The sequence below is a fragment of the Mesoplodon bidens genome, assembly GCF_964165515.1.
Source record: "Mesoplodon bidens genome assembly, chromosome: 19".
Lineage (NCBI taxonomy): Eukaryota > Metazoa > Chordata > Mammalia > Artiodactyla > Ziphiidae > Mesoplodon > Mesoplodon bidens.
The window spans coordinates 33,546,521-33,559,768 of NC_138179.1; the positions used below are offsets into that span (position 1 = coordinate 33,546,521).

Consider the following 13,248-nt stretch of genomic DNA (forward strand, 5'->3'; position numbering starts at 1 on the left):
AGCCTTAAGAAGGCACGCAGGGGCTTCCCTGGTGGCACAGTGGTTAAGAATCCACCTGCCAATGCAGGGGGCACGGGTTCGAGCCCTGGTCCGGGAAGATCCCACATGCCGCGGAGCAACTAAGCCCGTGCACCACAACTACTGAGCCTGTGCTCTAGAGCCCGCGAGCCACAACTACTGAGCCCACATGCCACAACTACTGAGCCCACATACCACAACTACTGAGCCCACGTGCCTAGAGCCCGTGCTCCGCAACAGAGAAGCCACCGCAATGAGAAGCCTGCGCACCGCAACAAAGAGTAGCCCCCGCTCTCAGCAACTAGAGAAAGCCCGCATGCAGTAACAAAGACCCAACACAGCCAAAAATAATAAAAAAAATAAAAATAAATAGATTTAAAAAAACAGGGCACACAGCCTCTGCAGGCAGCCCTCCCTGGCCAGAGGGCCCAGGAGCACAAGGAGGGGCCAGCCCAGCGGGCAGGAGGAAGAGACAGCTGACAGCCCTGCATCTAACACCGCAAAGCAGTAACCACGCATTCTCTCCCTTTTCCCCACATCTAAAGAACCCTCCCGGTACCTGGGGAGGGAGGCGCTTCCAGGCCTCCGTGCACCCTCACCACGGCCGCGCCTACCTTCTTCATGAGCATGTAGATGTGGGTCTGCGCGGCGTCCAGCACGTAGCGGTGGGGATGCTTCAGCCCCTTGACTGTGATGTCCATGGTTTTGCCGTCTATGTTTATCCACCGCCTCGCCCCTGGGGCCAGGAACAGCCTGAGATGGGGAGGAAGATGTCAGCAAAAGTAGCCAGACCAGGTCAGTGAATGAAAAGTTCACAGCTGCTTGGGAGCGAGGGGTTGACAGTCGTGGGTTGGGTCCCCCGGGGTGAAAGTCGGCCTTTTTTAAGGAGACTCTAAAGCATTTGAACAGGCCGTCAAGCAACGTTTCCTAGAAGCAAGAAAACAGCCCTGCCAGCATCGGGAATGTGAACTTGTGTTTGACTTTGGAATTCCCAACCTCTGGCAGAGAGAGAGCAAAAAGTGGGTGGGGTGACCCTCCCCCAGCTTTCTCCCAGGACCTCCAGCCTCCCGGAGCAGGGGTGAGGTGTCCACAGCGCGAGGTGAGGTGACTGATGGGGACGCGAGGCGTGGGGGGCCTCCATCCAGTCTCCGACCTCAAGCGTAACCGGGGGGGGTGTGGGGGGGCAGCTGGGGTGTCTGGGGGGGGAGGCCTCCCCACCAATCTGGCTTGTAAATCATCCTCACTTGTAAATCTCCTCCGCTTTCTCCTTGACCTTGGACTGATCTCCGTACTTCAGATCCTCACAGGCTTCCCAGAATCCCAGATTCTCCCCTGCGCGGGTGGGGGGGGGGGTCGGGGGAGGGGGGGAGGGTCCACGGGGACAGCCGGACAGGAGTCCAGATGGGAGGGGAGGGGAGGAAAGAAGAGAAACGGGTCAGCTGGGGTACATCCCATCCTGGAGCAGTGACCACGTCGGGGGCGGGACCACACGTCCTCCGTCCAGAGCCCGGAGAGGCTTGTTACCCCAGTGAGCGCACCTACGTGCTCCGGGGGGGCACGTGCCCTGTGTGCAGCCTACGTGTCTGCCGGGAACCTGCGCTTTCCCCCAGGGCACACAAGTCAGAGCTCAGATGAACCCCCAGAGGCGGTCTCGTTCCTCTTCATCCAGGATGTCGCACACATTGCTTGGACAAGTGACATCTGATTAGGCTGGGACGCATGCGTCGCTGCTCTGTAGGTTTGCTCCGTGAAGGGTCCTGGTGACTTTGCTCCTGGTCGATGACGCACGTGACTGCCACCTCCTTTGTGCACAGAGAGCCCGTCTCTTAGGGCTCCTTGCAGGGCGTATTTCAGCCAAAGACCCTCAAGGAGACGCTGCCGAAGCGGCGATGCTGACGGGCTGGCTCTCAGGAAGGCCTGGTCACCTGAGCCGGAGAGTCTGCACCTCTGGGCCCAGGAGGAAAGCCAGCTGCTGCCCCACCCCGTTTCCTTCCAAATTCTCTAACTGGAAGGGGAGTTCTCCCAGCCCCCAGTAGTGGGAACACCTAGGTGCACCATCCCAGGTGGCCAGTTTTCGCCTGAGAAAATAAACGGGGTCACTCCAGTGGGAGAGCAAGAGCTTATGTGTGCATGTGTATGTGTGTACATTGTGCGTGCGCATGTGTCTGTGTATTCGTGTCTGTGCATGTGTGTGTGCCTGCGTGTGCATGTGGGGCAGGGGGGAGGTGAGTCACGGAATGCCACAGTGGGCGGAAATGGACCAGACCATCCCCTCCTCTCCATTCCCAGTATTCTCTGGAAGGCTCCCAGGTATTTTAGACTGGAAAAGTTTGCATGATCCTAAGCTAGTTGACCTCTGTCCCATAACTCTATAGAGATCCTTCCTCTTCAGCATAAAATTCAGGGTGTTCTTGGGACCGAGATCACAAGCATGAGTAAACAGGCCAGCAGTGCTCTTAAGTGACAGCCATTGGTCTTACAGCAAGTGCCCTGTAGACCACCTTGCCCAGGGCAAGACAGTTAATTGCTTAAGGGTAAAATTAAATGAGCAACTATTCACGCTAGTCAAAAGGCGGAAACAACCCACACGTTCCTCAGCAGATGAATGGATAAACAAAATGTGGTGCATACATACAATGAGTGTTATTCAGCCTTAAAAAGGAAGGAAATTCTGACATAGCTACAATGTGGATGAACCTTGAAGAGAGCATGCAAAGTGAAAGAAGCCAGACACAGAAGGACAAATACAGTCTGATTCCATTTATATGTGATCCCCAGAGTCGTCAAGTTCACAGAAACAGAAAGTAGAATGGTTCCCAGGAGCTGGCGGGGAGTGCAGGGGTGGGGAGTTAGTGTTTAATGGGGATAGAGTTTCGGTTTGGGAAGATAAAAAAGTTCCGGAGGCCGATGGTGGTGACAGGTGCACAGTGATGTTAATTTCACCAAACTCTACACTTAGAATGGTTAAAATGGTAAGTCTTACGTTATGAATATTTTACCAGGGTAAAAAAAAAATTAAATGAGCACAGAAAAATGTGTATGTGAATGTTCATAGCAGTACTACCCATAATAGCCAAAAAGTTGAAACAACCCAAATGTCCACCACCTGAGAAGTAGATAAACAAAATGTGGTATCTTCACAGAATGGAATATTATTTGATCATGAAAAGGAATGAAGCACCGTTACATGCTCCAACGTGGACGGACTTTGAAAATACTATGCTAAGTGAAAGAGGACAGAAAGCCACATGTGGTATGCTTCCATTTATAGGAAATGTCCAGAATAGGCAAATCCATGAAAATAGAAAGTAGACTAGTGGTTGCCTAGGGCTGGGGGTGTGGGCCGGGGAGCTGGGAGCAGAGGAAGACAGAGAAATAGGGAGGGACTTCTATGGGTCAGGGGTTTCTTTTTGAGGTGGTGAAAAGGTTCTAGAATTATATAGTGGTGATCGTTGTGCAACTCTGTGAATCTACTACACGGCACTGAACGGCACACTTTAAAAGCGGGCTTCCCTGGTGGCGCAGTGGTTGAGAGTCCGCCTGCCGATGCAGGGGACACGGGTTCGTGCCCCTATCCCGGAAGATCCCACATGCCGCGGAGCGGCTGGGCCCGCGAGCCATGGCCGCGGAGCCTGTGTGTCCGGAGCCTGTGCTCCGCAACGGGAGAGGCCACAGCAGTGAGAGGCCCGCGTACAGCAAAAAAAAAAAAAAAAAAAAAAAAAAACAGGATAAAAGGGCATGCGAATGATACGGTCTGTGAATTTATAGCATGTGAAGCATATCTCAATTTTTAAATTTTAATTAAATGAACTGATTATTTACGTGTTCTGTTCATACTGGAAGCCTCGGGAATCTCATCCCGAGATCACCAATAGCGCTCTTTTAATAACGCAGGGAAATCTTGGGGATGGATTCTTAACCAACACTAAGGAACGCCTGGGTGGGATAAGCTCAGGGTGTAGCTTGTTAGCCGACCACTAGATGGCGCCAGATCCACTTATTCACCAGTTGCTTCCGACCTGTTCTAAAAGCAGCTCCCTTTCCCATCCAACTATTCTGGGTTTTATTACCTCACGGCAATTAGGCTTAATCAGAAAAAGCGATTTTCAAGAATCCATCTTAGCATGTAATGTGTGCATCCGGCAGTCAAACAGGCTCATGGCAAGTCCCGTGGGATACTTTCAGGTGCAACCTCACAGGCCAGTGGGTCTTGGGGAGCCAGCCTGTGTCAAGGCTCAAATGCGATGCTCCCCATGACTGGGGACTTGGAGAGAAATAAAGGAACCCCATAAAAGTAAATTTTTTAGGGAAGGTGGTGAAGCCCATGGAATGCTCCGCCTAGGGAAGTTGGTCCTGATCTGGGCTTTGCTTTTCCCAGGTGTCTCCCACTGCAGTGTATTTACGAGGCTGAAGGGGCCTCCCATTGATGAGTCGTCCAGAGCTGGGGTATAGAATATGGCCCCCTCCATTCCATTCAAATCCTCCAAGGAAGCAGACCAGGAGCTGAGACAGTGGCTCTCGATCATGGCCACATGTCAGAATCACCTGGGGGGGTTTCAAGACTTCAGAGATTCCACCCCAAACCAATTAAAAAGGAACCTCTGGGGATGGGATCCAGGTGAACTGAACGGGCGGCCACGGCAGAGGAGCCCTAAGCTGAAGAAAACCAGGCACCTGGCGGCAGCAGACCTGAGAGCTTGGGGGTGGGAGACCCAGGGATCAGGGTGAGCCAGTGAGGGCAGCCAGAGGGGATGGAGCCTTGGAAACCTGAGTCATGTCCACGTGGATTCTGTGAGCAAAGCAATTCCCCCGACTGTGGGGCACCTGGGAGCCAATGGAGAGACCGGGTCCAGGATGAGAGTCAGCCCGAGCAGAGCTATGGAAACACCGGCCGAGCATCCTCGGAGCCCTAGGCTAGACATTCAGGAATATTTCTAAAAGCAAATATTTTATTTAAAAAACTCAGAGACCCACCACTGAATTCTTTCTTGAGAAAGTACTGGAAGCTCTGTCGACCCTTGGGGTCTCGGATCAGCTCGCTGAAGTTGAAGGCCCATCGTTCCACCCGCATCTTGGTTGGGATTTCCACCCTGCAAGGACCACGATGTGTAAGTGCTCCAGACACTCAGGCCGCACCCAGGGGGCCTGCGTGCGGCGAGGGGGCTTCAGCCCCTGCTAACCTCCACGGGTCCCCCGGCCCAGGGCACGACCCAACCTTCCCCTCCCCCATACCCACACAAACAAGCCGAGTAACCCCCTTGCTTGGAAAATGCAGCCTCAGACACGTCCCCTGGGCCTCGTCTCAGGATCTGGCCTCCCCAGTGCGGGGAAGGAGGCCCCCAGCAGAGAGCCTCACACTAACCCTTCAGGGCAGAGGGACATGCACGCCTCCTCCAAGGCCTGTGGAGACTAGGGGGCCAGCCTACCACACCAGACCAGAGAGAATCCCAGAACGGCCCCCGTGATGGGTGCTGTGGCCACTGCCACCCCCTCGACACCCCTTTCCCACAGGAACATCTGGTGACCCTTCCTGCCCTGCTTCAGGCCCTGTGCCCCCAGGCAGACACCCCACAGGCCCTGCCGGCCGTGCACCCTCTCCCAGAGCCTCCCCTACGATGCCAGGCCCGCTCCACCCCCGCTCATTCTGAACATGCTTCCATCTCAGGAAGGACACGCGAGCCCAGCTAGCATGGGATGGGTCTCACGGTCTAAAAAAATCCAGAAAACTGTTGGCTTTTCTCCTATTCCTTATGGAATTCTCCGTAACCCAACACAGCCCCTGGGAAACAGGGGTTCCCAAGTCCCAGACACCACGTTGCCCACTGGTGCAACAGCTGAAACCATGACTGGGTACAAGTGATGTCTGTGGGATCTCAAGTCGGTCAGGCGAGCTTACACTTCCCTAACATCAGCGTGGAAACAGTAAGAATCCCAGAATAACAGCTACCACTTACAGAGTCACCATCTGTGACGCGCTGTGCTTTACACACATACCCATCGCTGGGTCCCTAAGGGAACACGGCCAGCTGGATAGCATCATCCCCACTGTATTTCCAAGATGACAGAGGCTCAGAGAGGGTAAACCCTTGCCCGGGCCCACACAGTAAGAAGCAGGGCCCGGCATCAAACAGGTGTGCCAACTTCAGCGGACATCAGAATCCCTGGGAGACTCATTAAAACACGGACTGCTGGGTGGCATCCCCCAACTTCCTGATTCAGTCTCGGGTGCGGCCCAAGAACTTGCATTTCCCATGAGTTCCTGGAGGATGCTGATGCAGCTGGTCCATGGCCAACCCTGGGAGCGGATGCTCTGAGCCAGGCTTGTGAACCCTCGCTGCTCACTGAAATCAGTGGGCTGATGGGGCTCGGGAGGTAAGCCAGGCCAGCTAACAAGAGGCTTTGGAGATAAGGGCTGGATACTGGGGTTTTGTCTGCTTTGTTTTGTTTGTTTGGCCGCACTGCGCGGCACATGGGATCTTAGTTCCCAGACCAAGGTTTGAACCCGTGTCTCCAGCATTGGAAGCGCGGAGTCTTTACCACTGGACCACCAGGGAAGTCCCTGTTGTTGTTTTTTTTTTTTTTTTAAGCTTCCCATGTTAATATTGTTCTAAAATCTAAACCATTAAGAAGAAGGCCTCCCATTTTTGAGGGTGAGGTTCATCTGGCATCCAGCCAGTACCCTCTGATCAAGGGCTCCTACATAAGCATCACTTCTTTTCTTCACCAGCAAATCTCTACCTCAAGCTTCCATACTCCACTCTCCAATTCACATAGCATCCGGCAGCATCCACGCCTCCTTCCCAAACCCTCTCAGGACAGTCCCTGTCCTGGCCAGGTGGCCCTGCCTTTTCCCCCACAAGAGCCGACTTCTGCACATCCTTGTGTACAGGGAGGTGCTGGCTGCCTCTCCCTTCTGATAACTGCGAGAGAGACACAAGCTCCAGAAAACCGTCCTAATAACTGGAGGCCGCGGAAGACTCCCCAGAAGATGGTTCTAGAGTCTTGGGCTCTGCGGTTGACCCCCGACTCCAGATGAGCGCCCTCCTTCACCTGTCCGCTGCCCATAGCAGGCTACACGGAGGGGGTGAAAGGCCTCTGCAGCTACGCCTGCTCACCTGGCCGGATCTGTGCCACCTGGGTGTTCCTCACGCCTTAGGTGGTGATGGCCTTGGCGTTGACCCAGCTGTGGCATGCACCTGACACTCTCTGTTTTTCCAGCCCTCCCACCCACCTCACACGCTCCTTCCAGCCCCTTCTGCCCTCTCCTGCTCCGGCTTTCCCTCTGAGTTTGCCCTCCTCTTCCTCCTCCCTATGTTAGCTTGGGCTTTTCCCTTCTGCATCTTGGCCTTTGCCCCCTCTTCCAGATGACAGATTTATGCAGGCACAGGTAGCAGCAACAACTGTTCAAATTTCATAAACAGCAAAGGAGTGAGTGGTGTAACTCCCCAAGGAAGGTTTAGGGCTCTGCCTTCCAGGAACTTATTTTTACTCTAATCAGAAGTCGAAAATGCAAAGCCATAAAGATGATTGTTTTCTTTTCAAAAATGATCTATGGGCTTCCCTGGTGGCGCAGTGGCTGAGAGTCCGCCTGCCGATGCAGGGGACACGGGTTCGTGCCCCGATCCGGGAAGATCCCACATGCCGCGGAACAGCTGGGCCCGTGAGCCATGGCCGCTGAGCCTGCGCGTCCGGAGCCTGTGCTCCGCAACGGGAGAGGCCACAGCAGTGAGAGGCCCGCGTACCGCAAAAAAAAAAAAAAAAAAAAGTGATCTATGTATTTGTTAAAGCAGAGTTACCACTTGACCCAGCAGTTCCATTCCTAGGTACATACTCCAGAGAAATGAAAAACATATGTCCACATAAAAACTAGCACACAAATGTTCATAGCAGCATTATTCACAATCGCGAAATGGCAGAGACAACCCAAATGTCCATCAACTGATGAATGGATAAACAAAATGTGGCATATGCATATCAATTAATGTTTTTCAGCCGTAAACCGGGATTGAGTATGAATACCTGCTTCAGCATGGATAAACTTTGAAGGCATTATGCTAAGTGAAAAAAGCTAATCACAAAAGACCACATATTGTATGATTCCATTGATATGAATGTCCAGAATAGGCAAACCTGTAGAGACAGAAGGTTTAGTGGTTGCCTAGGACTGGAGGGTTTGGGGGGAGGGGGATTTGGAGGGTAATAGCTAAAGGGTAGGGGGTTCTTATTTGGGTGATGAGAATATTTTAAAATTGTCGTGATGGCTGCACAATTCTATGAATATAGTAAAAACTGTTGAATTGTACACTTTAAATGGGTGAATTATACGGTGTGTGAATTCTAACTCAAAAAGTTACTTTTAAAAGGACCCCGATATCTCGAATACATACAGTTTGGCATTTAAATCCCAGAACTGGGTGTCATCTGTTACCCAAGGATTGCTAGGAAGGCAGCCCGACATGATGGCGTCGTTGGACGAGAACTGCTCACTGTACTTGACGATCCTGAAAAACAAACGGAAAGTGATTTCCTAGAAGTTCAACAGCCCAGAGACCAAATCAACACTCAGGTTGATCGACCAGCCTGCCCTCCTTCAACGTGATGGATTTAGTTACATACTTGTTACTGACTTCTTAGAAAAACGCTCTAACAGCCCTCAGGATTGGCAGGTGTTAAACAAGATCTGTCCTATTCTAGTTGTGAAATGAAACGTCGTCTCCCAAACCAGTTCTTTGTGACTAATCTGTACGTATTTCATTAAAATACAGCCTCTTTACATTTGATCATGAGTTTTCAAAATGCAAAGCTGACTCTGTTTGCACGTGTTCAAACAGGTGTCTTGGCACCATCTTGGAAGCACAAGGTCGCCACGGACTCGGTGAGATTCTGTTGCCACCCTGGGGTCTACCCTTGGTCAAATAACGCGTGCATTTGGGAACTCAGACCCAGTATTCAAAACGGTGGTCTCACTGAGACAAGTGTGGGCAAGAGCTAATTCCTCCTAGTCGGGTTAGACCTTCTGAGTCAACACGTGTCCTGGTATCTGGCAGTTTGGAAAAAACCTGGCATGCCTTCACCCTATAGGTGGGGATTGCATCCGGAGTATACACGTAAGGCACCTGCCATGAAGTCTGCCCACAGCCATGGGAGTTTGATAGAACAGGACCATGCCTGAGAGATACACCAGAGCTCCCGTTTTACAGTTCTGTGCAGAACTCAAGCCCCTGGGCTCCATTTCCCCCACGACCTTCTTATTTTTATCAGACCTTTACAGTGGAGCAGCTGAAGGGAAGTGGAAAAAATGCATCCACAGGTCCAAACACTATAATGATGTCAAAATTATGGTAATGAGGCTATGAGACAAATAAAAATTGGAAAGTGGGCCTACGAAGCATCCAGTGTAGCCTTTGAACCTCCTCTAATGGACTTTCTATTTGGTTTCATGAAGATGGGTTTCTGGAACATCAGAGTAGATGGGTCTGACTTTATCACAGAACAATGAGCATTATTATAACCCAAAGTGAGCGCCCACTGAGCACCCGGGTGCAGACCCATCTGTGACTCAGCAGCCACAGACAGAAGTCACTGCAAAAGGTGGGTGAGGTCAGGGCATGTATTTTCGGGCAGGTGGTAGTTTTGCAAACTGTGGGTTTGGGAGGATGTCAAAAGATATTTGAAGATTTTTACAAGGGCCTAACCCTAACCACATTGGAAGAAAAAGGCACTGGACAAAACACAGTATCTCTCACTCCGATCGGTACCTGTGGTCAGAATAAATGACTAGTCATGTCGTGTGTCCCCAGAAATCAGCCAAGTCCATTTTCAAGTGTGCAGAAAAATCGCAGAGCTAGAAAGGTGAGCCTCCAAGGAATTCCACATTTTGAAAGGGTAATTGCTTACATTTGGGGGGCACTAAACCTTTTCATGTCTTCCAAATAATGCCCTCTGGGAGACTGGATCAAAGTAGCCTGAACATTCAAGAATCAAACATAAATTTCCAGTTTCTCCCAATGGGATTTTTAATCAAACATTAACAACGGATACTTATCAGTACAGAACACAGAATCCAGCCGGTGAACTTCTGACTCTTCCCACCTTCCCATCCACACAGACAGGCTTGTCTAGGACCTCACCCAACCCTGATTTTGCCTAGCCCGAGACCTGGAGACTGAGTGAAGAACCAGGAACTAAACCCCCAAGAGACTGCTTTTGTCCCTGTGAGTCCTTCAGGCTCTTACGTCAACCTATGACTTGTCAAGTTCGCCTTGAAGCAGTTCCCCTCCTATTGTGCAAACCTCACCAAGACCAACAAAGCAGGGACATACCCGCCAAGGGACACAGAAGACTTCACCGTGGACCTCATTAAGGCTTGTCGGTAATACATGATCTGGAAGAGACACAGTTGTTAGATGTCCATCTGCCCCACAGGGGTGTCGCCAATGCCGACACATATATATGGCTCCAAACCAGAAGCCATGTCCCCATCAAAGCACCCCATTCCATTCCCTCAAGCCGGCCACCCCAGGACCAGCAGGGCTCAGGTCTGCAGCAGATGGGTGGCCCCCAACTCCAAATAAGGAGCCTCCTTCACTCATCTCATCGTGTGTTAGTCTCGGAAAAGGCACCAACTGGGAAAAAAAAAGTTCTAAGGTGCGTTAAAGTGAGACATGGGATAGACACAGAAGCTTAGCTTTTCCCCCAAATGCCTCTGACTCACAGAAGCAGATCTAACTAACCTCACGGCCAGCACTTCCCAGGGCTCTCTGTCTTGCACCCCGGATACAAGATTTGCCAACAAAGGTCGCTTGTCACCCTGGACAGATGCTGAGCGGCCCTGTAACTGTAGCAGCAGGAACCAGGGTGGATGCATCCGCTCCACGCCCCTCAGTTCTGTGCCTATGGAGGGCATTTCACATCCTGAGCCTCAGCATCAGCTCCAGCCAGATCTTAGATGAGATGCTTTGGCATTCTGTGCTGTCCGTTAATTGGGAAACAACTGTTTGAACGTTACACATGGTTTTCATTTCATCACTGAGTGCAGAGCAAGAAGCCAAAGTACATATGATTTGTTAGAGGATTAAAAATCAGACTTCCCTTGAAACTGGGAGACTAATTACCTCTTTTCTGACAGAAACCACTGTTTGTTTCTGTAAAACAAAGAAGCAAAAACCATTAAACAGATGTCATGAAATTATTACAGTCCAATTACCCATTTGAAAAACAAAAACCCTTCCCCAAGAGAAAACTGCCCGTCTCTTTTGACTTAAAAGATAGAATTTCCCCATCACCACCCCTTCCACCCTATTCTACACAACTTCTAGAGAATAAGATCAGCTAAGAGGTTTGCTGAGGGAGGGGATGCTTTACCACTGTAACTTTATCCTACTCTCCTAAAAGCCGAGATGAATTGAAGACTAAGTTTGGGATTGCTCCCAACCCACCGTAGAGCCTACAGAAGGTCTGAAATGGAATGGGGGGCGGGGGGGAGAAACTAGCGACTTGACCAATACCATGTTGTGGGAGGAAAGCCACGCTGTCAAAGCACACAATTAAAAGACTCAAGAGAAGCCTCCACTGCAAGCTGAGTCCAAGAGCTGAGCTGTAACATGGAAGCGCTCACACCGGGCCCTAACCTCTCTGAAGCCGCTGAAGCAAGTTTGCGTCCTCTCTCTGGACCTTTCGAGTCATAGCCGAGGAAGGATGGCTCCAAGAGGGGCGCCATGTTTAGGGTCTTGGAAGCTCCTGGAAACCATTCAGACCTGTCTCCTACTAAACTCTCCTACCATCCGACATGCTTCCCTGGTACCACTTGTCTGCCCCATGCAAATCTTGGAGGCTGGGCACAGTGGGTGATTCCAGTTCAGTTTTCCTAGGTCTGGTCCAGGGGCTGCCTGGTGCTGACTCTTATACTTCAAGCTGAGCATCTAATTGCTGGCTGCTAAAACCCATGCTGCTGAGTGCAGCCAGGTTTGCGCTTGAAATAGAGTCAGAAGTCCAAGGAGGACACGCTCTCCCTTAGCCAGTTAGTAAAGTAAGTGCTGGACCAGAGCCCATTAATGAGGAATGAAGGAAGGTCTGATCTGGAACGTCATACGCAAGTCTCTCCTTTCTAATCCACACTGGGTTTCATTTTGCATCATTAGATTTTTGTTTGTTTGTTTTGCGGTACACGGGCCTCTCACTGTTGTGGCCCCTCCCGTTGCGGAGCACAGGCTCCGGACGCGCAGGCTCAGCGGCCACGGCTCACGGGCCCAGCCGCTCCGCGGCATGTGGGATCCTCCTGGACCAGGGCATGAACCCGCGTCCCCTGCATCGGCAGGCGGACTCTCAACCACTGTGCCACCAGAGAAGCCCTAGATTATTTTTATGTGCTTGTTTTTTGCAGGAAATCCTTCTTCCTGGGTGGGGTAGGGAGAGTTAACTCAGAAAGGTAATGCTCAGGTAGGCCTCTCTTAACTGCCGCCCCCCCACAAACTTCCTTCTTCATAGCACTGATCACAAGTATAATTAGATATTTGTTTGTGTGACTCTTTGTTTAATCTATGTATCACCCATTAAGCACCATTAAGAGCAGGAAGACCATGCTTATCTTCCTGAGCATAATGTATGGCACAGAGTAGATGCTCATTAAATGTCAAACAAATGATGACTGCAGTGTGCTTGGAGGCCCAGAAAAATGGAGATGTATTTTAAGGTTAACAGAATATTTTTCCACTTAAAAAATTGAGAACACTCCCCAAATATTTTGGCAATCACACTGATTATCTGTTCCAATTCTCTAACAGCCCTAACATAGGGCTGTTTTAGAAGACACATGTTTCAGGTAGAAAAAAAACCTGGGGTCAGAGTAGGGAAGCTGGACTTTTGTGTAATAATAACCACCAAGCAATAGTACAAAGCAATTTACACCTCTCTGAGCCCTTACAGAGTTTGAGGGAGGAAGGTTTTATTTTTCTGATTTTCAGCTGAGGAAACCAAGGCCCTGACATCTCCTGGTCAGTAACTGGCTGAGGCTGGATTCAAACCCAGATCTGCCCTTTGCAAAGCTGAGGAGTGATCCAGGAAAGACAGAAAATGATCTGCTCTCTCCACCAATGTCTTCCTCCTTGCCCTGAAGCTGAGGATACCGCCGAATGAAACGTCTTCTCTGTCCGGCCATTTAGTTTAAAATTAAAACAAAAAAAGAGTGCTAGGGTCCCAATCACAAGAGGAAGCACACACACAGAAGACACT

General features: G+C 50.8%; 1 protein-coding gene across 1 annotated transcript in view; it reads right to left on the minus strand.

Annotated features, from left to right (window-relative positions):
- RGS9 (regulator of G protein signaling 9) overlaps positions 1–13,248 on the minus strand; it is a gene marked incomplete at its 5' end in the record, with an annotated part of 90,175 nt that overhangs the window by 14,650 nt on the left and 62,277 nt on the right. The window contains 6 exons of the mRNA XM_081218634.1: positions 633–771; positions 1,263–1,350; positions 4,993–5,108; positions 8,406–8,519; positions 10,341–10,402; positions 11,133–11,162. Of these exons, the coding sequence (XP_081074760.1) occupies positions 633–771; positions 1,263–1,350; positions 4,993–5,108; positions 8,406–8,519; positions 10,341–10,402; positions 11,133–11,162 (549 nt within the window). The remainder of the gene's footprint in view (positions 1–632; positions 772–1,262; positions 1,351–4,992; positions 5,109–8,405; positions 8,520–10,340; positions 10,403–11,132; positions 11,163–13,248) is intronic.